General features: G+C 47.5%; 13 protein-coding genes across 14 annotated transcripts; 6 read left to right on the top strand and 7 right to left on the bottom strand.

The window, feature by feature from the left end:
- Positions 1-16: 16 nt before the first annotated feature.
- On the bottom strand, positions 17-507 carry E1B28_003279 (uncharacterized protein; the record flags this gene model as incomplete). The annotated part of the gene is made up of 2 exons (XM_043160251.1): positions 17-75; positions 129-507. 2 exons carry the CDS (start codon positions 505-507, stop codon positions 17-19), a joined length of 438 nt encoding a protein of 145 aa, XP_043002207.1.
- An 81-nt stretch (positions 508-588) lies between these two features.
- Positions 589-2,265, bottom strand: E1B28_003278 (uncharacterized protein). Its single transcript, XM_043160250.1, has 8 exons — positions 2,059-2,265; positions 1,942-2,002; positions 1,872-1,881; positions 1,379-1,818; positions 1,205-1,325; positions 1,107-1,148; positions 966-1,054; positions 589-910 (listed from the first exon to the last, which is right to left on the bottom strand). Exons 1-8 carry the CDS (start codon positions 2,210-2,212, stop codon positions 892-894), a joined length of 936 nt encoding a protein of 311 aa, XP_043002206.1. The 5' UTR covers positions 2,213-2,265; the 3' UTR covers positions 589-891.
- An 18-nt stretch (positions 2,266-2,283) lies between these two features.
- Positions 2,284-3,134, top strand: E1B28_003277 (uncharacterized protein). Its single transcript, XM_043160249.1, has 4 exons — positions 2,284-2,460; positions 2,515-2,585; positions 2,645-2,713; positions 2,765-3,134. Exons 1-4 carry the CDS (start codon positions 2,390-2,392, stop codon positions 2,836-2,838), a joined length of 285 nt encoding a protein of 94 aa, XP_043002205.1. The 5' UTR covers positions 2,284-2,389; the 3' UTR covers positions 2,839-3,134.
- E1B28_003276 (uncharacterized protein) lies at positions 2,883-4,173 on the bottom strand (the record flags this gene model as incomplete). Its single annotated transcript, XM_043160248.1, has 6 exons — positions 4,048-4,173; positions 3,881-3,982; positions 3,797-3,826; positions 3,678-3,740; positions 3,589-3,624; positions 2,883-3,537 (listed from the first exon to the last, which is right to left on the bottom strand). Exons 1-6 carry the CDS (start codon positions 4,125-4,127, stop codon positions 2,883-2,885), a joined length of 966 nt encoding a protein of 321 aa, XP_043002204.1. The 5' UTR covers positions 4,128-4,173.
- A 16-nt stretch (positions 4,174-4,189) lies between these two features.
- Positions 4,190-5,447, top strand: E1B28_003275 (uncharacterized protein). The gene is made up of 9 exons (XM_043160247.1): positions 4,190-4,251; positions 4,307-4,312; positions 4,368-4,483; positions 4,536-4,599; positions 4,653-4,740; positions 4,791-4,880; positions 4,938-5,021; positions 5,072-5,137; positions 5,194-5,447. The coding sequence occupies exons 1-7, from the start codon at positions 4,217-4,219 to the stop codon at positions 4,986-4,988; spliced, it is 450 nt and encodes a 149-aa protein (XP_043002203.1). The 5' UTR covers positions 4,190-4,216; the 3' UTR covers positions 4,989-5,021; positions 5,072-5,137; positions 5,194-5,447.
- A 184-nt stretch (positions 5,448-5,631) lies between these two features.
- E1B28_003274 (uncharacterized protein) lies at positions 5,632-7,440 on the top strand. The gene is made up of 7 exons (XM_043160246.1): positions 5,632-5,757; positions 5,808-6,193; positions 6,246-6,510; positions 6,568-6,681; positions 6,739-6,859; positions 6,927-7,108; positions 7,162-7,440. The coding sequence occupies exons 1-7, from the start codon at positions 5,697-5,699 to the stop codon at positions 7,266-7,268; spliced, it is 1,236 nt and encodes a 411-aa protein (XP_043002202.1). The 5' UTR covers positions 5,632-5,696; the 3' UTR covers positions 7,269-7,440.
- A 215-nt stretch (positions 7,441-7,655) lies between these two features.
- Positions 7,656-9,274, bottom strand: E1B28_003273 (uncharacterized protein). The gene is made up of 6 exons (XM_043160245.1): positions 9,207-9,274; positions 8,887-9,153; positions 8,768-8,827; positions 8,215-8,711; positions 7,925-8,155; positions 7,656-7,874 (listed from the first exon to the last, which is right to left on the bottom strand). Exons 1-6 carry the CDS (start codon positions 9,256-9,258, stop codon positions 7,809-7,811), a joined length of 1,173 nt encoding a protein of 390 aa, XP_043002201.1. The 5' UTR covers positions 9,259-9,274; the 3' UTR covers positions 7,656-7,808.
- Positions 9,275-9,367: 93 nt separating this feature from the next.
- On the top strand, positions 9,368-12,264 carry E1B28_003272 (uncharacterized protein). Its single transcript, XM_043160244.1, has 9 exons — positions 9,368-9,539; positions 9,593-9,620; positions 9,671-10,009; positions 10,068-10,307; positions 10,366-10,555; positions 10,615-10,692; positions 10,745-10,984; positions 11,047-11,062; positions 11,118-12,264. The coding sequence occupies exons 3-9, from the start codon at positions 9,992-9,994 to the stop codon at positions 11,923-11,925; spliced, it is 1,590 nt and encodes a 529-aa protein (XP_043002200.1). The 5' UTR covers positions 9,368-9,539; positions 9,593-9,620; positions 9,671-9,991; the 3' UTR covers positions 11,926-12,264.
- A 145-nt stretch (positions 12,265-12,409) lies between these two features.
- On the bottom strand, positions 12,410-13,320 carry E1B28_003271 (uncharacterized protein). Its single transcript, XM_043160243.1, has 4 exons — positions 13,070-13,320; positions 12,883-12,974; positions 12,691-12,820; positions 12,410-12,620 (listed from the first exon to the last, which is right to left on the bottom strand). The coding sequence occupies exons 1-4, from the start codon at positions 13,274-13,276 to the stop codon at positions 12,510-12,512; spliced, it is 540 nt and encodes a 179-aa protein (XP_043002199.1). The 5' UTR covers positions 13,277-13,320; the 3' UTR covers positions 12,410-12,509.
- A 205-nt stretch (positions 13,321-13,525) lies between these two features.
- E1B28_003270 (uncharacterized protein) lies at positions 13,526-15,214 on the bottom strand. Its single transcript, XM_043160242.1, has 6 exons — positions 14,985-15,214; positions 14,743-14,919; positions 14,411-14,685; positions 14,277-14,355; positions 13,898-14,217; positions 13,526-13,843 (listed from the first exon to the last, which is right to left on the bottom strand). The coding sequence occupies exons 2-6, from the start codon at positions 14,828-14,830 to the stop codon at positions 13,574-13,576; spliced, it is 1,032 nt and encodes a 343-aa protein (XP_043002198.1). The 5' UTR covers positions 14,831-14,919; positions 14,985-15,214; the 3' UTR covers positions 13,526-13,573.
- A 685-nt stretch (positions 15,215-15,899) lies between these two features.
- Positions 15,900-17,205, top strand: E1B28_003269 (uncharacterized protein; the record flags this gene model as incomplete). Its single annotated transcript, XM_043160241.1, has 6 exons — positions 15,900-16,033; positions 16,087-16,187; positions 16,251-16,381; positions 16,434-16,616; positions 16,668-16,826; positions 16,894-17,205. The coding sequence occupies 6 exons, from the start codon at positions 15,900-15,902 to the stop codon at positions 17,203-17,205; spliced, it is 1,020 nt and encodes a 339-aa protein (XP_043002197.1).
- A 1,220-nt stretch (positions 17,206-18,425) lies between these two features.
- E1B28_003268 (uncharacterized protein) lies at positions 18,426-20,279 on the top strand. 2 transcript variants are annotated; one of them, XM_043160239.1, is made up of 9 exons: positions 18,426-18,550; positions 18,601-18,700; positions 18,755-18,931; positions 18,988-19,083; positions 19,140-19,231; positions 19,281-19,490; positions 19,550-19,715; positions 19,797-19,896; positions 19,952-20,279. In XM_043160239.1, exons 1-9 carry the CDS (start codon positions 18,456-18,458, stop codon positions 20,041-20,043), a joined length of 1,128 nt encoding a protein of 375 aa, XP_043002195.1. In that variant the 5' UTR covers positions 18,426-18,455; the 3' UTR covers positions 20,044-20,279. The 2 variants fall into 2 exon arrangements, with proteins under 2 accessions (XP_043002195.1, XP_043002196.1); XM_043160240.1 differs by having other exon boundaries at positions 18,426-18,700.
- Positions 20,280-20,601: 322 nt separating this feature from the next.
- Positions 20,602-24,793, bottom strand: E1B28_003267 (uncharacterized protein). Its single transcript, XM_043160238.1, has 17 exons — positions 24,511-24,793; positions 24,121-24,455; positions 23,861-24,070; positions 23,483-23,801; positions 23,349-23,432; positions 23,181-23,284; positions 23,041-23,127; positions 22,852-22,974; positions 22,697-22,793; positions 22,500-22,647; positions 22,218-22,446; positions 22,017-22,170; positions 21,721-21,965; positions 21,549-21,656; positions 21,422-21,486; positions 21,263-21,361; positions 20,602-21,198 (listed from the first exon to the last, which is right to left on the bottom strand). Exons 1-17 carry the CDS (start codon positions 24,531-24,533, stop codon positions 21,046-21,048), a joined length of 2,583 nt encoding a protein of 860 aa, XP_043002194.1. The 5' UTR covers positions 24,534-24,793; the 3' UTR covers positions 20,602-21,045.
- Positions 24,794-24,881: the final 88 nt, after the last annotated feature.

The following is a 24,881-nucleotide window of genomic DNA, read 5'->3' as shown; positions in this document are numbered from 1 at the left end:
AGATGCCTGGTCCTGCTCATTCACTGAAGAAGCTGTCAGATACAAAAGCGGTCGTAAATATGACGTCCGTGAAGCCTAAGAAAATAGTATCAGCATGTATTCTCGCGCCGAGGGAACAATCATCTCACCATATTCCTCTTCAAGGACCGCCTTTACACGAGCTTCATGCTCTCCCGGGACGAAAGGTTCCAAACGCGAGTGATCCCGGTCGATGGCTTCGAACCTCCTGAAGGGAAAGGGCTTCAGGTGTGTGACAACCATCAGCGTTAATTGGCAGCCCTCTTTGTATTCGGGATATCCGACAGGAACGACACCCACCCCCTTGTGGCGAGCCTCAGCAAATGATCTGGCTGTGACGAGGCAATCCAGGATCAGGCAGTTGTCGAGAGTTTTAGGATCTGGGGAGTCGGTCCCGAGCCGCTCAAGCTCTCCAGAGAGGTTTGTGGCATTTCTTAGTGCAAAAGAAATGACTTGCTCGAGGGGAATGATGAAACCGCCTGCTCGCATGGTGAGCGTCGGTAGTTGAAGATTAGGGGCTCTTCTCGTTGGCTTCCACACGTGAACGCTTTGCCATAATGCTTTCATGAATGGTGGGTGAGATGAAAGTCCGAAGAATCAGAATTTGAATCGGAAAACATCAGGAAAAAGTGAGAACGCGAAAAATTTGTGTGGATAAAGTATGATTTCAAATCAACATACAGAAAATTACACCTCCAATCCAGGCAGTTTCGCTCAACCAAATAGAGCGAAAGTAAGGTGACGACCCCGTGCATCGGTCGACACAAGAGAGTATGTAAAAGGGTGGCTTGTGCTCGTTAATCCTGACAAATAGTCTAATCGTTCATCAAAGTTCTACAAACTTTTCCAGTTCCCGTCTATTCCAACGGTACTTCAGTGATCACGGGACTTCCTGAACAAGACCACGGTCAGAAAGCGTGTATAGAGGGTGTCCTGAAATGGATCACCTGTATTCTCCCTCTGCTGCAACACTCAACTCATCCATTTCCCCTTGGATAGACGACAAAGTCTCGGCGGCCACGGAATGAAAAACCAGCTGAAGAGCAGTTCAAAATGTAGAAAAACAGATTCAATTTGGGAACAACTACCTGGGCCTTCGCAAGCTCGTTAAGATTCCTAATTGGTTCGGGCTAGAATGGCCGAAACAGTGAGATATATGGGAAAAGAAACAAAACATGGAACTCACATTCTCGAGAACGGTCTTCATGAGAGTAATGGCGACCTCCGTTTTCTGAACAAGGTCATCTTCAGCATTCTCGACCTCGAGTCGGGCTTGCTCCTGCCTTGAGGGACTGGCATTTTTCAAGCTGTGGGTGCCTATCAGAATAATTTTGCACTCAAAAAGAAACACCCAACAGACGTCTGTTTAGCCGCATCCAATTCCAAACGGCTTACTCGGACCGCTTGGCGCGCTTTCATAGCCACGTTGATTGAGGTGTTAAGGGTTTGTTGCCACGGGTGAAGGAAATTGTTTCGGATGCTGGCATCCTGATTCAATCGTGCGGCGGCAATTTTATCATAGCCCTCGGCATATAGAACAAGTGCTTTTCCGAGCTTATCATCGGTGCCTCCACTGGTCGAGCGCAATGCCAAAGCAGCATTCGTGGCAGCACGACCCAAGGCGTGAGGGAGCGTCTTATGCTGGGACTCCTTTGGAGCAACCGGGTTCGGTGCAGGTATGCTAGTTCCTTTGAGGTTAGTGGCCGCGAAGTTGGTAATTCCTGCACCGATTGAGGTAGACAGTTCGGAAATGGATTCTTGTATTTGGACAGGGTAGTCGTAAGCCTCAGACTCATATACCTACGACGGGTTGTAAGAAATTTAAGGAATAGATAAGAAAGGTTTAGCAATACTTTGGTGATTCTGACGTGAATCAATATCAGGTATTTAGTAGAATGACAAGCTATGAAGGTTGTCGCGCACTTGAATAAGGCAAAATGGGCATTGCGCAGGGCATCTACACTCGCTTCAAGGTCCTTGTACTCTTCAATAGGTAGCGTCAAGACATCTTTTTAGAATGTGTATGACGAGGGAGCTGACCTTGAGGCAATTCTGTAATTTCTTCCGGTGCAACCTGCCCCAAACGTTCTCTAGTCGCTTGCATGCTAGAGCTGAAGCCTTTGGCAAATCTGTTGGCGGAATCCCCGATGTTGAGGTTCCCAATACTCGATTGTAGTGTCTTCCAGCCTTCCATGTTCGTGGTGGTGAGCGATAGAGTGTGAGCTTGGTGTCGTCTCCCAAACACCGCGCAGCACCAAATAAAGCACCGCCTCTACTTGCACTGTCGATATCCAAAACGATGCACTATTGACTAGAAGATATCTTGCAACTGGATTAGACGTTCTCATTTTAGTAGAAACCTCCGTCGTCGATGCCTGTAGACGTTGAACAGCTCCACCTTCAAATTCAGCAACGTTTGATTGAAACAGGAGAATGGGAAAGGTATCCAGCTTCTCTTGTGCACTATTTCTGTTCTATGTTGAACTTTGTGTTCAGAATCAAATCTAATTTCAAAGCAAAATTGGATGAAACCGGTTGGACTGATGATTTTCGAGACAAGAGCAAAGGTACACTTAGATTCTCCCCACTTTCTCCCACCAGGTCATTCATAGAGTATGATGGACAGAAAAAGCTCGGGATATGGACGTCCTGTCATTTCAAAGTCTCCTCAGTGAACTATCACCTGTCGCACATAGTGAGTTTTTCCTTTCGTTATACTTCTCTCATCGCAGTAATCGTCTTCTAGCGACGATTCCATTAGCCGTCCGCCGGGAAGTCATGGCTGCCATCCAAAAGTACTTGGAGAAACAGTTCGAATGATATTAAGCTGTGGATAGATAGCCCGTAATCAATATTCTCAACTACTATGATACTTGAGTGATTTGTTTCCGAGGCTGTCCTCGAATGTCTTTCATCTCCTCTATAATAATCTTCTTCCCCAAGTCCTTAATGCTGACCGAATCCACTGACCCAGGGACCTCGAGGGCATCCTTCACTTGAGCGAACCTAGTTTTTCCAACACCGATTGGCATTCTTTCCCACTTCGTGATCCTCATTCCTACACCACCCATTTGATGTCTAACAAGATACTTTGTCCAACGATCCACAACCTCGGGATCAGCATCCCAGGCCTTGATGCCGCGCTTATACACCCGTCTCTCAAAGTTCTCCTGCGATTTTTTATGAACAAAGGGACTTCGTGGTACGGTCCAGAGAGAGCGTTGAGTCGGTAGGGCAAAAACGCGAGACGTCGGTATCCCGAGGGATGAAGCTGCATGAGTCGCAAAATGAGTGAAGAGCTCCAAAAGACGGGGGTGGTGTGAGCGGAATTGAATGTTCGCGACTGGTATATCATGCGTCCGCGCATGGAAATATGGGAGGTGAATTCCACGACCGTGTACGAGCGTAGATGCATAATCTTCTTCTGTAAAGTTTGGGCCGAGTTCCTCCAGCGTTACCCGTCGAGGAAGAGATTGTGGGTCCAGCTTCATTGCCCGGCTTTTTTCAGGGGAACCTGACCTGTTGTTATTCAGTAAATGGTAATCAAGATAGTTCTAAAAGGAGGCGTACTCAATGTTGAACATTTCCGCCTCAGATTCAGCTAGCCTGCATTTCAGGAATGAAAATCAGGTAACAACAGTTCAAAGTCACCATCATACCTTTGGGGTTCCGTTATCGAGGCTTGGAAGCCCCCCTGGAATTCCTTCTCCATCTGCTCCTCGCTACAGGATGGGATATCAGGTTTTGTTGATGATGATGGAATAAATGACCGTCTTACAACACCTCAATGTCTTCGAGTGTGATATCTCTGTCGGAATTCGGTCGTCAATCAAACTGAGAACATAGTAGACTTAAACCATACTCGTTTTCTAAAAGTTGATCGAGGTTTTTCTCGTGAGTAGAGTCATCGTGCTCGATTTTTGGGTTTGCCGGAGTCGCCGTGCTTTTCAGTCGAGGTAATATTCTAGTGTGTGGGTCAAGTAAGTAGGTAACGAACGACGAAGGAACCCAGGATGACGACCAGCATACAGTGAAATTCGTGTCGGAAGCTCTTGAGCTCTAATTCCAGGTAGTATTCTTGCCGAACGAGTGAGGACGGACTTGAACATGGCCCACAAGACGCGACAACGCGATACCAAAGTCGTACTCAAGGGCGTGACCCGTGACATCTGGAATCTGCAGTTTTACACTGACCACCATGTCCTCGCAACATAACGATCCTTTCTACCTAAGGTATGTCCACTTCACCTGTTCTGAAATGTAATGCCGATGCCATACCTCAAAACAGATACTAGTGAGCTTCATATGTTTTTGCTCCGTTTTATCTTGTCATTCTGACAAGCCAAAAGTACAGGGCACTCCGGAAAGCATGGACACGAATTTCTGGAGTTCGAGTACTCTCATGGACGTCTGAGATACGCCAACAACTCTAATTATCGGAATGATAGTCTCATTCGTAAAGAAAGTAAGTCTTTAGGAAAAGAAAACGCGAGCCTCGCATTGATGACGGCGTGCAGTGTGGGTTGGACCTTTGGTCGTAAAAGAGCTTAAAAGAATAGTGGAGTCAAGCGAGATCGTCAAGTACGTATAATATACCTATCAAATCTTCCATCGTTTTGACCGTTTCGTGGCAGAGAAGACGACACGAATTGGCCCAAGAAAAACATCGTCGGGAAGCAAGAGTTAGAGATTCGGATTGGAAATGACCATATTGCTTTCGAGGTGCGAAAGTACTTTCATGCGGTCTGTCCTTGCACTAATCATGCACTTAGACCGCGAAAGTTGGTTCTCTGGTTGACATTCAAGATAGCGAAGATCCAGAAGGCTTGCGAGTGTTTTACTATCTCATTCAAGATCTTAGGGTACGGCACCGTCGCTTTCTATTGCAATCTTGGGTCCTGATTTAGCATGCTCTATAGTGTTTGGTCTTCTCATTGATTTCCCTCCACTTCAAGATCAAACCTATCTAATTACTCGGCGATTCATCGCTCTTGACCAAACAGGTATTTGAGCCCTATGAGTTCCTCTTCACCTCTTCCTAATTCTGCGTCAGCTGTGTAGGCACTTCCGTTTCGTGTAGATCGCCCCTTGTCAAGAAAGCGTACAAATTACATCTTTGGTTAGTTAACGTGTTATACATATTGAGTTTACACTTGACGCTGATTTCATCCAAAGTTGGTCACTTTACGAATAAAATTTGTATTCTACAATGTTTTGTTGAGCTGTAAGGGGTGGCGCGCATCGGGTTTCACTTGGTCAGAATACAGTAGCAAATCCCGACCTGGTTACCAAGGATTCAGAGGCTACGGTGCTTCCTTACCTGGCCCTTGATGCCCTCTACTTTTATCACCACCGGTTGTATGATTGATGTTCTCCGCTCATCGTATTTCCAATGTTCCCTTTTCTCCTCTTCCGAAACAGGCTCTCTGGATAGACTCAGCATTCCGAGGCGGGGTTGACGAATGGATTTCAAATATCTTCATAATATAATGTGCTGTGCTTGTGCGGAGCTCCGATTTTATTCGTCCGTCGGAGCTTCTGCGCCGAGCAGTCGGACCAGTTCCAACCAAGCTTAGGTAATCGGAGTTGTTTACTGCATGTTGAAAAAAGTTGTCTTGTCTTACCCTTGTCCTCGACGGTCGTTCCCAAGTCGTTCCTCAACCTGTTCGAATCCGACCATGGACTTCAAATTTGGTGGAAAATACATCCTGGAGCAGGAAATCGCGAACGGTGGATGCGGTGAGCTCCACGACCATCCCCTCATCTCTTCGCTGACGCCACTTTCGTAGGGACTGTCTTCTTGGGGACACATCACATCGCCAACAAGCAGGTCGCAATCAAGCTAGAGCCGGTTCAAATATGTCCGCAAGCTAAATCATCATTTAATCAATCTTTGAAACGTTCCAAGTCACAACCAGATTTGAAGCGGCACAGGCAGCGTCCTCATCCTCTCCACCCTAATGGCTATCCCGGCCCTTCGCCTCTCACCACAGAATCACAAATCTACAAACGTCTCATGGGTGGCCCAGGTGTTCCGTTTCTCATGTATTCAGGAAAACAGGGACCTTACAACGTCATGGTCATCGACTTGATGGGTCCCAGTCTAGAAGACCTTTTCAAGATGTGCAACCGAAACTTCTCGCTGAAAACCGTTCTACTACTCGCTGATCAATGTGTACGTGTTACACTGACTACTCCCCCCTTCTTCCTGTTGATCTCTCTTCCAGCTGTCGCGGATCAAGTACATTCATTCACATTCTCTCTTGCACCGCGACATCAAACCTGCCAACTTTGTCATGGGTCGTGAATCCTCAGTACCCATTCCTGATTCCCTTCCTTCAGAGTCGACAGTCAACATCATTGACTTCGGCCTCGCAAAGAAATACCGCGATCCCGTGACTGGGGACCATACTCCCTATCATCAGAACGAGCACGGTCTGCACGGTGTGGGAACAAGCTTGTTTGCAAGTCTGAATACACATCTAGGCATAGGTACGGTGTAACAAACGCCTCGTTTTTTCATGCGAAACACTAAAGCCTCGTTTTCAGAATCTTCACGACGAGATGATCTTGAATCCCTTGCTTACATGTTCATTTATTTCCTACGCGGCACGTTACCCTGGCGGAAATTGAGGGGACCAACTCATCCTCCCCCAGGAATTGGTCCGTTGTACTCAATTCCTTCTTTTGAACTTTTCTGATTCTTCTGGCGAATCGCAGATCCTGCGACTTACAATCCAACCACTTACACCTGGAATCTCATAAGAGATTCTAAACTTGCTATAGAAGCGGAAGACAGCTTATGCAAGGGACTTCCAGAAGAATTCACCGTGTTCTACAAGTATGATGTTATTCTTTTGTCATTCTTACCGTCGGAGCGGTTCTGATCACGTTCCTCCTTTCACTAGGTACACCCGCAGCCTATCGTTCACGGACCTTCCTGACTATGACGGCCTTCGTGCTCTCTTCCGTGGACTGGCTGAGCGTGCCGGCATAGAATATGACGGCGTGTTCGATTGGACCCTATCAGATCCTTCTGAAACGTCGCATCGTTCCCATAAGCATAGTTCAAGGAGAAGTAGCCCCTCAGGTGACTATATCGATCGAACATCTCATATCACTTAACTGATTGCATAAATTCAGAGTCCCATGCACCGGTGGGCGGTGGCCGTTTCTGCGAGGCTTGTAATAAAAGGGCAGCAGAGAAGGAGATGATCGAACAAGTTGGAAGCTTGAAGAGGAGGCGATAGCTGCCGTTCGATAAGGGGGCGATGAGAGAGAGAGTTATGTGTATGAGTTATGTATTTGGGCCGTCGCGATTTGCTATCTTCTTCCAGCCATGCCGGCGGTAGTCGTCTCAGGGTGAGTCCCCGACAGACCTTCTATTCTTCTGTTCCATGTTCTGAACAGTTAAATGATTCAGTTGCCGATAGCAATGCCTCGCGCCGCGACTGCTGGTACTGATGGGCTGCCGACCGCCCCATTGCATGTAACAATCCCGTGCCAAGTGGGTGAGGTATTTTATGGAACAATTTGGCACAATTCCCGGTAGCAGGCATCCTGCGCTACCTGCGGGATGTTACTTTTTCGGATCCGGTTTATGTATATATATATGGAATTTGTCCTCGCTCTATGCACACATGTCGTTTCTCTTGACTTGCCTCTTATGTTGTTGTGTTTCACGATTATGTATATATGTAAAAACACACAAACTCAAAAGATGTATTGAAAAAGAAATTTAAGACTTGGGTAGATGTAAAACAAAAAGTACATGAATGACAAGGTAACGTTTAGTCATCCCCAATCTTTGGTGCGAGGTAGTACCGAATATAACCTGGACCAAAGTCATAGGAAACCTAAAGGAAGATTCAATGATGTGACGCAAATGAAAGACGGAAGGACTGACCAGCAACGGCACGTCATTGCTCATGTAAAGCTCGACTTTGTTAGTCAAGCTGGCACTTTTGCTGAAATTGACGAGATACTTCAAGGAGAACGTCAATGAGACATGGGAATTCATTTGAATAAGGATTTCGGAGTCCTCTCCGTCGTCTTCTTTTGACTTTCCCTTCCCCTTCCCTTTAGCCTGACCGTTCACGGTCCTAGGCTTCTTCGGAGATTTTCCTGACGAGCTTTCCTAGAACGAGTGTAAGAAACAAAAAGTGAATCATGGGGTGTAGGACGTCGATTCCTGACCTTTTTCTTTCGCTTTTTGCCATCTCCTTCCTCATCCGAATCCTCATTATCGACCTCTTCCTCGCCCTCATCCTCATATTCCTTTTCGTCGTCCTCACCGTCCATATCAACATCCCCATCCGCCTTCTCTTTCTTAACTTTGGTTTTCTTCTCCTTCTTGACTTTAGGCTTCTCGTCCTCTTCGTCATCCTCACTAATCTCTTCGACTTTCGGCTTTTCCTTCGCCCCTGCTGCGTCTTCTTTCTTTACACCAGAACCTTCCGCGTCTTCGTCCTCCTCTTCCGAAGACTTGGGTCTGTTCGTCACTCCAGTAATAGGACCTTGTCCTTTTAGCAATACACTGCCATTTGCGGCCTCTCCGTCACTCGCAAAGCGAACACCTTCCTTACTGACATCGATGCGTACACTTTCTCCTAATGAGGCCAAGTCACGCACAATACGCGAAAACTCGTTTGCAGGGAACTTGATATACGCGTCATATTCAGTATCAGGAATAGCTTTGACGAAAGTGACCTCAGTTTCGCGAAAGAAGTCCCCGTTGACAATGTCTTACCGAGCTGGTCAGAGTCGATGTCCATGAGCTTCAGGTCGTATTCTGCGATCCGATCGCTGTCTAAAGTGAAGGTTAGCTGACGCGTACAGTCATATTCAGGATGCGACCAAAGAGCTGACTTTTTGCTTCATATACGAGATTAAGCACGTCTGCTTCATCTGCTGCCTTTAAGGTACACAGGTCATCGTCCTTTGCGCATTTGAGGACCTTGGTCAGACTAGCAATGTTCACGCCAAGAGGCATTGGCCTGTCGCAGCGGTATTTCCTGAAGCCCGTCTGTTGTAGCTTTACGGCGACTAAGGCGACATGGGAGTTGTCCATCGCCTGAAGGTTGATGCCCTCCTCGTTGCACTCGAAATTGGCGTCGTTGACAAGCTCTTTGATAGCTACGCGTGGCGTGTTGGTCAAAAAGGGTGGTATAAATAGAAAAAACGCGTACCATCAAGGAGCTTTTTGAGGATACTGGCTTCAGCGAGTTTTGCTTCGAGCATGGTTGAGAGAAGAAAGAGAACAGGAATGGAAAGGCACGTGAGAGCCGCGTTGCATGGGATGGAAGCGTGTTACTAACACGACCAAACTGTATATTTGTTCCTCCAGTACGCGTCCTTTCTGTCAAACAAATTCATACAGCTTGGTCTCGGATGAACCCATCTGAGGTCTCTCGACTATCCGGCGTTCATAACCCAAGGCGTCAACCTTTTGGAGTTTAGCGGGATGCTGTCTGAGCCCCCGGGAATTTCGGAACGTTACCCTTGTGGCGTTCTTCGCGGAGGCATGTCCCGCTGTTGGGCAATGGATTCAGAGTTGGCGCTGATATTTTGATAGGTTGGCCCTCAGCTCAGGAGTTTGTCATGTACGTATCCAGGTCGTTCGTGTGTTGCGGTCATTTCAATTTCATTACAGTATACAAATCATGTTTCCAAGAATACAGCCGCTGCATAGGGTTGGCCGGGGTTGTTCCCGTCAGCCAGGGCCATCAGGCATTCGACTTGTCATCTTGATGCAACGTATTCTGTGAATGACATGATATCGCAGATACAACGCTTTTTCCTCAGATGATCAACACGAACCGCAACTTGTGATGCCGCCAACGAAGCTGTGAGCGTGGGGGAGATCGTCAGCTCCCTTTCCGACTATCACCACCACCGTCGACCTGGAGTCGCTAGCTGTCGCCGCTGGAAGAGACAGACGTTGGAGCCACGGGTACACGCAGCCGCAAGGACGATGCTAGACTCGGTATTGGTGCGCCTTCAAATTCCTGTGTTTATTTATTACGTCAACTCAAACCACCACGGGCTAGCTCATTTCAGTTTTATTGCGGTGCGCAAGGCGCCCTGCCCTTCTTCCCTTCTTCACATATTCCCCTTCACCATACCACATTTTCTGTTTCTTTTCCTCTTTTATCTTACGCAGGATGAACTATCTGTTCTCTAATGTCGGCGTTGCTTGTTCTTTCTTCCTCCTCTTCTGCACTCTCGCCACTCCCGTGCATGCCGCCCAACAGCCCAAGACAATGGTGTTCCAGTGGAAGTTTGCCGAAGTGAATCCATCCATTTTCTGTTCAAGAATCATCATAATTCATCACGTCTTCTTTACAGGACCCTAGCACCGAGCTCCCAACATGTCGTGACTTGGGAATCATCGTAAAACCATTCAACGCCGCCTCTGGGAACGCCACGGGCGTTCCCCCGTACTACATGTTAGGATACGCGACAAATGGTATAACAAGATCAACGCTGGTGGGAAACAGTTTGGACAACCTGAAGTGGACGGTAGATTATCCTGTTGGTGCGTCACATTTTCTGTCTGTCAAAACGATGGAAATGATCGAATCAGCCATCCCTTAGGTACCGAATTAGCTCTTAGTCTCGTCGATTCCGAAGGTACTTCAGGAGGAATTCCGCCCAAGACGTACACTGTCTCCCGTACGTAACCGTCGCTCTCTTCGTAGTCCTAGTCTAATCCAACTTCCCGCAGTCGGTCAGACGACTAACTGTGTCGTGGATGACCCCAAAAAGGATTTCACTGTCAAAGCGAATCGTACCACGACTATCAATACGTGTGAACCCTGGCGCCTCACCATCACCGGCGGCACTAAGCCGTATAATGTCACTTTCCTCCAACTCAACTCTCCCAACGTCACAAATGTTACGATGGGCGCCAGTGACGACGCGTACGTCTATATAAACAGGGGTATCCCAAACCAGCGTATGATTGGTACGTGGAGGAGGTATCATTACCCTTGCATCAATGATTCTGACGAATTCAATCTCCAATAGCCGCGGTGAATGACTTGTAAGTTACCCTTCCGCGTACTATTATTGCGTTCCTCAACTCATCCCGACTTCAGCACAGGTCGTTTTGCTTTCGGTGCACCGTCCGTTATGCCTCAAGGCTCATCAAACCCCGACTGCATCGGCTTAAACAGCGAGTCGGGGAGCGCGGCAGAATTCGATAAAGAAGAGGCGGAAGAGGCGGATGCGCGAGCAGCGGCACGACGTAAACGCACTGCGATCATCGCAGGTACTGTCGTTCCTATCTCCCTAGTAATCATTGCAGGGATCGCTATGTGGTACTTCCTCTGGTACAAACCCAGGAGCAAGAGGCCGAGGGAAATCGATCTCCTCGACTCGAATGTAAAACCCTACACGGAAACAGGTTCCGGACAAGTTCTGTCGATCAACGCCTTCCTCAATGACGCTGCGTCCTCTCCGGGAAGTTCGCCCAAACATCCACCGGGACTCGGCCACCCTACTATGGAGTCCATCGTTTGTCACTCCGCCTATGGTGAACTCGAACACCCATTCGACCCCTACAGTCAGTCCGATAACACTAGCTCCACAAGCCAACGCGCGACTTCTGGTGCATCTCGACACTCTGAAGGTCGACCAGGATTTGCCAATTTCCCTGTTCGTCGTCCTACCGTCAAAGCCGCGGAAGCCGGAATAGACGCACATCCGCCAGACATAGCCGTGACTGAAACGGCCAGCGGGAGCCACCCCACACGGGTTCCTGGTCCTTCCGTCACTCGTACAACTTCTGTTGGGCAAACAAATGCTGGAGAACCTGAACTCATCATTCAACACCGGGACGGTGGTCCTGGTCGTGTAAGGGAGTTACCACCCCCTTACGCAGATCGAGGCACAGCAGAGCCATAATCGTATATTTATTTGAGATATGCTTTTCCTACCCTTCCTTGCTCTCTGTTACAGATTCAGTTTGATTTTTTTCGTCCACCGTTGTATTGCTACTTCTGCTTTCACCTACACTGGTTTTTCCCCCTTTCACCTTTCCATCTCTTTCGTTCCTCCCTTATCTGTTGGCCAACACGAGGGCGTGTGGGAGCCGTCAAAGATTGTTCTGAAAGATCATCCATGAACCGTCTTACCATTAACAAGGGACTTTGAAGAGAATACGATGTACAGTGCTCACACATGTACTGCTTCATCGCTGTTGTACATATTCAATTGTCAATTCGAAATCATCTCACCGGATAATCAAACCGCTGTTTGATTGAAATCAAATTGATCAAATTGACACTTGGATCGACCTGGGAACTGATTGTAACCCACTGCCAGTCCAGTTTAGCCATCACATCATACGGATGCACACCATCAACGTTTAACGCTCAACCGTCAACGCGTCGGCATTCAGAACATGTACAGTTTGAAAACAATATATCTTGTCCATTTCCACGAATACAATTCATCGGTAGTACTTACTACAAACACATTTTTCTCCTTCAAGCCAAATGCGCCAGAACAGTCTTCACATCTGTAACCGTCACCTTTGTAGGATCTTCCTCAACAGCAACCGTCTCCACTTTGTCATCTTTGAGGACGACAACGGCGCGCTGGGTAGTAGAAGAGAAGAAGAAATCAAATCATCGAACACTCAGACGAGACTCAAGCAACAACACGCACCTTAGCACGAGGTCCTCCCAAAACAGGTGTAGCGTCGAACAACAACCCAACGGAAGAGGCGAATTCACCCTTATCATCCGCACAAAACTTCACTTCAGTGCCGCCAGGTGCAAGCTGTTCTTTCCATGCCCTGCAAGGTTTATTATCGTCAGTTCAATATCCAATTTGCCAAGTCGTACATTCAACACGTACTTCATCACAAACGCATCGTTAACACCAACAACATACAATTCGTTCACTCCCTTTGCTTTAAACCCTTCAGCATTCTCAATGTATCCGGGCACCTAAGAAGAGCAAAAAAATGAGAAATGAGAAACGTGCAGATCACAAAGATCGGAGGCAATCGAATGACAATAAAGTTCTCGTGTTATGCACTTACCTGTGCATGACACGTCCCAGTAAACGCCCCCGGAACAAAAAGGATGACCGTTCGTCCCTTGAAAGTGGGTCTGATTACATTTGTAGGGCCACCTTCTTTGAGAGGATGAGCGGTCACTGTATCACCAGGTTTGACTTGAGCGACACTCAACAAACCTGCCACGGCAGCGTGGGCAGTTTGGGCAGCAGAGGCAAGAACAGAGGCCATTATGATAAGCTTGAGGTGATGATGAGAGAAGGGGAAGAGACGCTGTGAGAGGTCTTTTATACATCTCTGTGACGTCAGATCGCGATTACATGTACCAGGGTCGACCTGACCTAGTATGACAAAAGGTTCATTCACGTATTGGACGATGAAATTTGTAGTACAAAAGAATGCATTCATTTTCAAGGCGACAGAAAGTGTTCAACAGTACGAATGTACGAGGTTTACATAAATACAGTGAATCTTTTACCAGTTCAATTTCAGTCAGGATCTTACTTATCCCCGTATACGGTCGACGAACTAAACGATATCAATGGGAACACAACCCGCGTTTCTGTCTTTATCTTCCTGATGAACCACGCTGGCTTCAGACTGGCAATTTGACCTCTCCATCCGGGTCGTACTATCATCCAGCGAAATAGTGGGTTCTGCGAACGCCATGGGGGTGCAGTTGCTGCCCGCGTCCGCGTCTCGGATATTCCTGTCTAAGCCACCGCCAGGCTTCAGAGTTTGGCTTGTCCAGGCATGGCCGAGGATGACGCGTAAAATAATCATCTCAGGGGCGATGCACTGATAAGAGAGGGATGAGTTCGCGAGAATCAACAAATAGCTCAGAGCGCATACCTCAATCTGCACCATGACCGATACGAACAAGTTTTGTGCGACATTGTTGTCACCGAATAGGCCGAGAAGAATGATCGAGATGAGAGTGAACGGTAGAGCACTCTCGATGACGACGGCTGTAACACCGGTGTATATACTGGCAGCTTCCGCGCCCATAATCTTGATCAGTCGATGGCGTTGGTATAATATCCTCCCGGCGATAAGTGCGGTGAGCCACATAGGGAGGATCATGAGGATGATCCATACTGGGAGGGAAAGAGATGGCCACTGGCTTGTCTGGTCGGGGAGAGCGAGCTGAACGACTGTGAGAATTGACAAGACTTGAAGAACGATGCTGTTCAGACTTGAATTTGCAGGAGCCGGCGGGAAATATACGCACCGACACATCCGACGTAAAACAACCCTGGTGGAACGATAATCCACCAGTTCCAATCGTATAGAATGGCGACCCGCTGGAGCTAGAAATGTGATGGGTGAGCACGGCGATGGGAGTACATTGTTGATGGGAATCACCATTAAACCATCAGCGAAGAACGACGCTAAGATTGCAACGGAGTTCCCAAGAGTTTGTGTCGGAAGAGCTTGCTGCTCAAACAGATATGCGAAAGGGCCGCCCGGATACTCTCTTTTGTTGACCCACGCATTCTCGTTGTAGTGGATGCCACATGCCAAGTTGATGGTGCCGAAGGCAAAAAGGAATCCGTTGAAAACGAGCCAGAATAGCTTGTGAGGTCTCTTCCTCTTGAGAAGGAAGTACGTGACCGTGAAATAAACCGAGGCGTGTATTCCTGAAAGTAATCTAAAGTCAGGCCGTGCTGATCTTTGGAATGAAACGCCGACCGTACCATAGCCAACCGATGACATGTGGGTTGAAATGAATGTTGCTTGCTCGAACCAGAGATTTTTAGGGTCCTCCTGGGTGTTGGAGGACATCGGGATAAGATTTGAGGAGAACGACGGCTAGCAGGGTATGGGTATGATGTACAAAGGCCCTAGTGACCGGGCTGCGGCTCTGGAAGAGACTGTAGAGCCGGCGGTCAAAAACTGATTGTCCACGTTAGACATGTATAGCTGCATGGCTACTCACCTAGAGTTGAGAAATGATTGCAGAGTTAAGATAAAAGGCGGATACTAAGGGCTCATAGAACCGTTATGTTTATATACCACGCAAGGTGATCTTCCACGGTCCATTTGAAGAGTACTATCAGACGCAGAGACATGATATACATCCTGGGAGGATAACTGAAACATTTGGGATATCGAAACAGTAACAGTTCGTTTCCATCTTGATGTTGAGTTGAAATAGGCCGGCGTTTGTTCAAGTTTCACCGCTCTAACTCATCCAATTCTTGTCCCAATTTTGCCCAGAATATTTGAGCGTGAAGGTCATTGGCCAATGCAGTCGCACCAGCGACGAACGTAAAAGGCTTGCCTTTTTGATACGTTGGAGCTGAGATCTTGAGACTTGGATCCTGAGGAATCTGTTGATCGATGATGTTCAATCCTATACGCCTGCAAAGCGGTGGACACCGGCACTGGCCAGGATTGCCTTTAGATTACCCCATGAAGTCCATGACGGAGGAGGCCAGACCCAATTTCATCCATGCAGGGTCCGAGAAACAGAGAGATGTCGACCTCTGACTCTCTTGAATGCAACATCGCGCCTTGAAGCTTGAAGCTTGAAAGCTTGAAAGCTTGACCCTCGATGTGTCCTGGAAATTTGTTGGTGGCACATCTTTCTGCCTATCAAGGTGTTTGCCGGGATCGGCGGAGGATCAAGAGATGAGACGAGGAGTGTTGCGGCACTGGTGGCATTTTCTGCTTACACTGCCACCTGTCCAGTACTCTAAGTCTACAGACCAGACTCATCCCTGTGTACATGACTATATTATCTGGTCGATTTCGATGCTTTGTGTCCATATCGAAGAACAAGATATGGTCTGTCGGCCATCCCGGATCGGAGTTAGGAGTTGAATTTTTTAGGAGGACAAAGTTACCCACCATGCTCAAACTTAAAGCTACTACACTTCCTGAAACCTTCGCACCGACTTACAAGACAATCAATGAAAAACTCAATGCCGATTCGCTGAGTGCTTACAATACTTGCCTCCGACTAGAAGACGAAGCAAGGAGGACGTCAAATACGCAAGAGCGCTCGGATACTTGGTCCTCTATCCACCCTCTTCTAGGGCTCTTACAGAAATTGTCGAAGAAATCCATTCCTGCAGGGGCGAAAAAGATACGTTACTCGAGCTCGGAAAATTTTATGTGGATTATTATATTCAGAGCTGTAAGCCTATCACGAACGAGCACCTGCCGAAATAACTTGGCCTGAACATACCCCCTCATATAGTCAAAAACCGCAGAAAGAAAACACCAGATTCTTCGGAATATGCCAGTCGGTCTTCATTCGATAACGACGAGGATGCTCTGCTGGCCGTGCTGAAGCAGGCTCCCCAAGACAACAGAATGGCAAAGAAACAAGTAAGTATTTCATAGCGCTTGAGTGGCCATGATCTCAGTTGCCTTCATATAGGCTCTCATTCGTGATAGTTATAGGTGTGTGGTAACTGGGAAGTACCACGCAGAAATACCAGCAAGCTTCAACATCGACGAAGAGAACAGGAACCGTGTAGGCTCAGTCTTCACAGAATGTGCACGTATTGTACCCGAAGCGACGCACTTCGAAATCTCTGATGAAGTGTCCCAGGTCAATAAGGTATGTTCGTAGGCCTTTTCTGTTGGCACTGCCCTGCTCACTATCTCTTAGAGAGACTACTCTGCCTCATTGCTCGCTGTGTTGCACCGATTCGGCTATAACGTTGACGATCTCTATGACTCCAAAATACATTCGTTGTACAACGTAATGACTTTGGAACACAATGTTCATGTTGCTTTTGATCGCCTAGATTTGTGGTTCGAGGCAACGGCGAGTAATAATAGTCTGATCGAAGTCCTTGCGGCCTACTGATTCCCTGGCGCATCTGCATTTTCAGGATATTGAGAACTGCTATAATATCATGACCCTCTTTGGATTGAAACCCTTGCCCGAGAAGATCACATTCACGCGCCCTGCCATCCTTAGTCCCGGCTCTCACACGGAATCTCCATTCCCCTCCCCCGAACTGCTTAATCTACATGCGTCATGTGCCAAAGTTGCACATCTTTCGGGAGTAGCTGAATACCTTGATGAGCTGGATGACAATCTGGATGAATTGCAGGTGTTGGCAGCCGATGGGGGGTCATCTGATGTATTGAGCCATGCGCTTTTGCGTTCGTTGAGTTTTATGCCATCTAGTCGACGTTGAAGTGTGAATGGACCCTTTCCTGGTCTGAATGCCATCGGCGTCCGCGTATACGTCTACTTCTACCGTCAGGCCCCCTGATTTCGTGAACGCACGTCTGCACCTGTTTATCAGTGTCAATCAAAAAACTCTTTGCATGCACCGCTAGAACAAACAGGCAAATCCATGCCTTCCTCTCTTAATCCACTTTTTACCATGTTTGGGTTGTCAAAAAGGATGGTCCATACCTTCTGCAACATGAATTTTTACATACCACCGTCATCAAACCTCAGATACTGATTCGAATGGGATGGACTAAGTTACCAGAGACAGGATGATTCGGAGGGAATGGTCGAAGTTACCAGAACGCCTGGTTCTGCAGTTCCAACGGAATCATACCCGTCTGCAACGTCAACCTCCTTTCTCTCCCCTCGAGGTCTTCGTTGTCAAACTTTCTCCCGCGTTCACCCGAGTTCATTCGCCTTCAACTGCCTGTCGAGAAGATGCGTGCTTCAATATTGCGAAATCTCTGCGTCGCTGTCCGCTGCCGTGGCTCGTTTCCTGACTCGTACTTCCCGCCGCTTATCTCGTTAGGCTGACTGCGGTGTTGACGACGAGCGGGGCGACTGCGCGTTTGAACTGCTTCCGCATCACAGGACCGTCTATACTCGGCTTGCAAGCTCGGGGCTGGATACAGGACTGTGCTTCAATCTGTTGGCCGCGTCGTGAGTCTTATAGGGTTGCCTGATTACGATGGTACTCAACGAAGATGTGTATGCTCTCGAAGGCAGACATGTAAACCTGCAGGTAGGGAATCTGTCAAAAGGTCCCAAAGTGAGTAATTGAACCTGTCCGGAGCGGGTTCGATGAAGATATGATGGATTGAAAGTGCTCGAAGGATGTGGGCTGTTGAAGGCGATCAATAAAGACGCCGATCAAGCAGCGCAGGACCGATGTCCCAGGCCAGAAAAGGTCGTCGTACTCGCAGAATTAGAATCGTAAGGACTGCGAGTCGTAAGGCATGAGAAAAATTGCCAATCAATTTGGTCCCGCGAAATGGCTTTCTTCAATCGTCCATTTCTCAAAGTCAACGTCGACAATGAATGACAGGAACCATCGACATAACACCGAATTCAATCAACGTTTTGGCTTTCTTGAGATGGCAGGGTCGGCAGAGCGGTGCAGAACGGGAGGTGGACAGGATCGAAGCGACTTCGAATCGGCGCTAGTTATAATTACGGCACCAGGGCTCCTTTTATTCCGCCTTAACCATCATGTCTGCTGTCGACGAGCGAATGACCTCTTTCATCGTCGGAAACAACTACCAGCCTCTCGATGTCATTGGCGAAGGTGCTTACGGTGTCGTCTGGTCTGTTCGTCTCCCTCTACCTGTCTTGTTCACCAGCTCAGCTCTTTCAGCTCTGCCATCCATGTTCCTTCACAGCGCAAGGTCGCTATCAAGCGTATCACTCCCTTTGACCATTCCATGTTTTGTTTGAGGACCCTTAGGGAAATAAAGGTCTCACATTTCGACTTATTTCGCTCAAAACCACCCCTTTATATCTCTCTGTAGCTTCTTCGACACTTCCATCATGAAAACATCATCTCCATTCTCGATATCCTCCAACCACCCAATATCACACAGTTCAACGAGGTCTATCTCGTTCAGGAACTTATGGAGACCGATTTGCATAGGGTCATCAGGACCCAAGAGTTAAGCGATGATCATTGCCAGTATTTTATCTATCAGGTGTGTCCTTCCCCCTCTCCGTCATCGCCGGTACGCTTTTACTGACGATCTGTTAGACATTAAGAGCTCTTAAGGCTCTCCACTCTGCAGATGTCCTTCATAGGGATCTCAAACCCAGCAATCTGTTGTTGAACGCCAATTGTGATTTAAAGGTGCATCGGCCCTTCTTCTACATCCCTATCGACGTTCTTCTCTTACCTTCGGTTAGTTATGCGACTTCGGACTCGCAAGGAGCGCTACGCCACCTCCTGACGTCGCCGATAGCAGTAGTACGTTCATGACAGAGTATGTTGCTACAAGGTATGTATACCACGATCATATCCTCACCCAGTACTAACATGGAATGCAGGTGGTATCGCGCCCCCGAGGTGATGCTCACCTTCAAAGAATATACCAAAGCCATCGATATGTGGTCCGTAGGATGTGTGTTAGCTGAGATGTTGAGTGGAAGACCTTTGTTCCCGGGGAGGGATTATCATCACCAATTAAGCATCATATTGGAGGTGCTAGGGACACCGAGCCTTGATGATTTTTATGCTATCACTAGTCAGAGGAGTCGGTGCGTCTTCTCCGTCCTCGGTAACAGGATATATACTGACATAAGCCCCCTTTCACTAGCGAGTATATCCGTGCACTCCCCTTCCGAAAAAAAAAGTCGTTCGCGACAATGCCCGGTTTTGAGGGCAAAAATCCGCTTGCGATTGATTTGATGGAAAAATGTTTGACGTTCAGTCCCAAGAGAAGAATTGAGGTCGGGGAGGCATTGAAGCATCCATATCTCGCTGTAGGTCTCTCGCTGTAGGTCGGGGAGTTGATAGTGCTGACGTCTCGCTTTTCACTCTCGCTACTGCTACGCTCTTCGTAGCCCTACCACGATCCTCAAGATGAACCCACGGCTGAACCTATAGATCCTAATTTCTTCCATTTTGATCACGGTGATCCGTTGGGCAAAGAAGCATTGAAAGGTTCGTCTATCATCTGGTTTTCTTAACCGGATCTCATCCGATGCTTCTTGCGCAGAACTCATTTACCGCGAGATTACGATGGGTAGTACAGGGGGATACCCAGGCTTTCCGCTAGCTAACGCTGATAGTGGTTATATGGAAATATGATCGTCCGGTCGGATTCGGAGGCTTTGGGAGGTTATTGATACACCGTTTCTGATACCCGTTCTGCGTTGAATTTCTAATAATCCGTTGATACCTACCTTTCTCTCTCCGGTCGACCAAGTCTAAGGTCCCTTTAATTATTATTTATTGTGCTAGTCTTATGATTATTTTTTTTGTATGCCACACGTATACGCGATACCATCCATCAATATAGTGCGGGGAAATCCCCTACATGGATCCACCCCGTCATAGCGTTGAGCTCTGGGGGGCGGCCATCGTCGCTCTTTACCACTACAAATCAAGCTTACTGTCAAGGTTTGAAATCAGGTCGGACATGCTCATTTTCACGCCTCCTGCCAAAGCTTCCAGCCACACAAACGGAATGCCCGCCACAGTCTACTATACCTCGAGTCCTAGTAATGTTACTACACCGATACGAACTCATTAAGGGCGGTGCAACACATTACAAGTTGGACTTTGAGACAAAATTCATACATACATTAGAAAAGGGTGGGCACCGGATCGGTAGACCAATCACTGAGGAATATCCAGTCAACCTGCTCCAGAGCACTATGTATCTATTATATCTGTGTATGTCCTATCGAAAATGTAGACACGACTGGGCGAAAAATTAGCCCTAATACCACCTCAATCGCAAGATGGTCCGGAAATTAGTTATGGACACAGAAATGGGTAACTTCGGGGGGGCGCCGGGTTGGACTGGAAATTTTGATTTACGTAGTAAATTATTGAAAAAACTTCTGGGGTTGGAGAGACGACACAAAGTCAGCTTCCGCCTAAGCTGATCTGGTGTAAAGTCAGTACGGTCCATTACTTGAATAGATACTTAATTATCATTACAGCCCTTTGCATAAAGGTTGAGACTTGTCAATTAACGACATTAGGGCTAAGGGCACCAAATTGTTAGATTTCTATATAGAATACATGGTTGATCAGTCTCAACCTTTATGCAAACGGCTGTAAATCTCCCAGTGCAGGCCAGAATCACAGAACATTTGGAGCAGCAGGCGCCATCCGGGGGTCTCTCCCAGTAATGAGCGCGATAACCTCCGCCCTGTTGAGAGACAGCTGTTTCACCTCCTCCAATTGATCACTTGCCAGCGTCATTTCCGCAAGCCTCCGTTTTTTACCCTGTAACTAATAACAATTCATGTCAGCCTACTTCATCCAATGGGACTTATCCACCACTGGCAGCACGTACGTGCAATATCCGACTTTCGATAGTCCCATCCGCAACCAGTTTGTAGATATGCACTTGTCGCCTTTGACCCATTCGATGTGCACGACCTATTGCTTGGTCCTGATTGATGATTTGCATCACTCGTCCTCGAACATATCAAGAATTGAATATTGAACACACCTCGATAGCCGGATTCCACCAAATATCGGTGAGAATGATGTGGTTGCACCGAGCAAGGTTTAAGCCTACGGATGGCGATATCAGCTCTCTGTATTCATCGGAATTCAAGAAATAAACGTGGTCTCACCAACCCCTCCTGCCTTCAACGACATTAAAATAATCCGGACACCACTATTTTTATCCTTAATCATCTCCAGACTCTTCTCCCGGAACCTCTCATCCATGGTTCCGTCATCTGCACGATTCATTCATTAAGATCTCGATCCAAAGGAAGTGAAAAAGAGAGAGACTGGACTTACATCTCACAAACCTCATCCCCTCATCTCGCAAAAATTCTTGCATCACATCCAACATCGTCGTGAACTGAGAGAACACGATGACCTTCTCCCCTTCAGGAATCTCCCTTAGGATGCGCATAACCTCCTTCACCCTCTCAGACATGATCCGCTGCTCCCCATTGACACAAGCATATCTCGCCAAGAGTTGTAGAGTTGCTTTGCAAGCTTCTTTATGAGCTCGTAAGTTGTCGTTGATCTCGGAGAACCTACAGACCTAGGTGAGTATCATGAAGAGCCGTGCGGACGAGTAACTTGACCTTGCCCCACAAAGCTCACAATAATCCGTCGCATTGTGTTGTTCAAATTCCCCAGTCTCATCCTGGTCTCCGCTTCCACTCTCGTTCGTGCGTCTCAATATCTCCTGCACGTCATTCTTATACGTCTTCAGTAACAAAGAAGGGTGAAGGCACGCTAACAAACTGTTAATGATCGGCGATAGATCCAAAAGTACCACATACCTTGCCTCAGCCTCAGGAGAAGTACAAATATACACTGCGTGGATAACTCGAACTGGTTCACAATCGAACTAAACCTTGCTTGTAATGCACCATATATCTCCGTTTCCTCCGCACTTAGCCGCGTGATCAAAGGATCACAATGTACGATGTATGGTGGCAAATCCAGATTCTTCCTCCCGTCTGTGTACTCTTCTTTTCGACGTCGGATAAGAACTTGAGTCAGACACAGCTGTGTGTTGCGAATCAACATCACTGAGTGAGAGCACCACATAGAAGACTTACTTGCAGCCTTTTAATTGCCTTCCCTGCCTGCCATCCTATCGTCTTGCCAACAGGTTTCTCTATTTTTTCCTTGAACCACATAATATCGCAGTATGGCTTGATCCTTAGAAACCGTAAAAGAGAGTAATAGTCCATCACTGAATTATGTCTGAGAAACAGCGTGAGGGGCGTCCATAAGATGAAAGCAAGAAACGCACATCGGAGTCGCTGTTACACACCATCTAAAAGTGCTTTGTAGTTCATAGCATGCTTTGGCACGACTAGTTGTATGAGTTCGTATATTGTGCCCTTCATCTGAATAAGGGGCCACTTGGATCACGACAAAGCAAACACGATAAATTCGGCAACTCACCGAGGACGACTCTCCTGAACCCTATTCTGAATAGCGCGTCCTTGAGAACTTCATCGATGCTTCGACCGTTATTTCGTTTCCTGAGCCCAATGCTATTCAGAAAGTGTCCAGCCTGAAACCGGTCTGGAGTAGTTCAAACACGTTAGACCTAAAGCTGGAACGAGTAAACCATATCGGATGCCAACATACCCGCCGAGAATTGACGAAGCATATATTCGTGGCGTACAACACCATAGGTTGTTATGATGATATCAGCGTTTAGCAACTCGTACATACCTAAAACACGATTCAAGGTAAATAGTTATACATATACAAGAGAATAGGCTTACTACGACGCTTAGGACTGCCGCGATAGGCGACCACTTTCAAAGCCGGAAGGAACTTGTCGCATTCAGCTTCCCACTGAGAAACTAGTGCCGAGGGTACGATGACACTAAAAGACAGCCACTGTCAGCTAGGGTCTAGATGAGCCACTAGGTTAAACGAAAAATCCTCACAGCGTCGGGTGGTAGCGAACTTCTTGCGGATTCTTGACATGATCGTACTTGATAAGCGCGCAGGTTTGGACTGTTTTGCCCAACCTACACAACCATTAGTTTCGTTTCTTCTGTTAAAGAATCGATCCTCTTACCCTGTTTCATCTGCTAATATACCCCCCATCTTCTTTCTCTCGACATTTTCTCTACCGATCATCCAATCCACACCTTTGACTTGATATGGTAGAAGACGATGACTCTCTAGAGTTCTTTCAAATTGCGGGGTTTCATTTTCGGGCTCATTTGAGTTTTGACACAATTGGAGAACCAGCTGTTCAACCTCAGCCGTGGACAAGCCAACACACAACCCCTCCGTTGTTTCGTCAATTGCTTCCACCGAGTCCTGAGGAATGACTTCTTCTGCCACATAGTCTTCCAACATATCGTCAGAAGATTCTTCACTATCGTTATAATCTGGATACAAGGAGCGAAGAGGTTGAGATATTGGGTCAAAGGTTAAGGAGGATGTGCACCTTCTAAAGGCACGATGCGATGGGTAGCATGCACGGGATCCGATCTACGAGGAGCTCTTCTGGGTGTCCTTAGATTCCTGGGTGAGTGGGAACTTCCTGAAGGTTCTGACAATCGACGTCTCCCGCGACGAGTTGTCGACGCTCCCCCAGGTGGATCGGGAACGTAGTCATCCCTGTCATCGGCCGAGGATTCGTCTTCATGGTTGTAATCTAAGAAAGGAGTAAATTTGAAGCTAAGGTCACGAGCAGAGTAGGAGCACCTTCAAGAGTCACGATGTGGTTTTCGAGCCTACCGGGATTTCCACTAGGTGTCCTTGTGTTTACGGGTGGAATTCCTTGCTCAGGTAATCGAGATGATCGTCCACGATGCGCATTCAATGCACGTCTAGATGTCTTTGAGGATGAGGGAGTGTTTGGGGCTGGAGTAGCAGGAGGGGTAAATGCGTTGGGTCGTTGAGCGCGTGCAAATCGACTTGAAGGCGGAGATAAAATATTCTGTGCTCTAAATCCAGCATTAGACCTTGCAGGTGTATGAGGTACACTCCTTGAAAGACTGGTGCCACTCTCGTTGAGAGAATTGCCACTCGCGCGATTGCTTGAAAGAAACTTGAATGAGCTCTCTGACCAGATCGCGAACTAGAAAGACTTACTCAATTGCCATATCTAGATCCATAATTGGTTCGGTAAGAGAGAGGTATCCGTGAACCGCGATGGAAAGCGGAAGAAAGGAGTGCTATAGGGAACGCGACGAAGTATGTCTTTTATCTCGGTCGCCTTGTTGCCACGTTGTTTGCCACTTGGGTCTTCATAGTCTGCATGCTACTGCATGCACCCCTTGAAGACAAAAAAGGAACATTCAAAGGACCTGCAGACCTTTATTTGCCTGACACCGATAAGTACCCATTGACGACAATTGAGAACGATAATGAGAAGCTTATTATGGCTGTCCGGCACGTGAATTCCCCCCAACGCTGCAACGGGCCGGTAACCCCACTAATTGTTCAAACTTACGATCTCGATT

This window comes from Marasmius oreades, chromosome 11 (genome assembly GCF_018924745.1).
Source record: "Marasmius oreades isolate 03SP1 chromosome 11, whole genome shotgun sequence".
Taxonomy (NCBI): domain Eukaryota; kingdom Fungi; phylum Basidiomycota; class Agaricomycetes; order Agaricales; family Marasmiaceae; genus Marasmius; species Marasmius oreades.
Note: the sequence above shows the minus strand (reverse complement) of the source record. Positions and strands in the feature narration are given on the sequence as shown.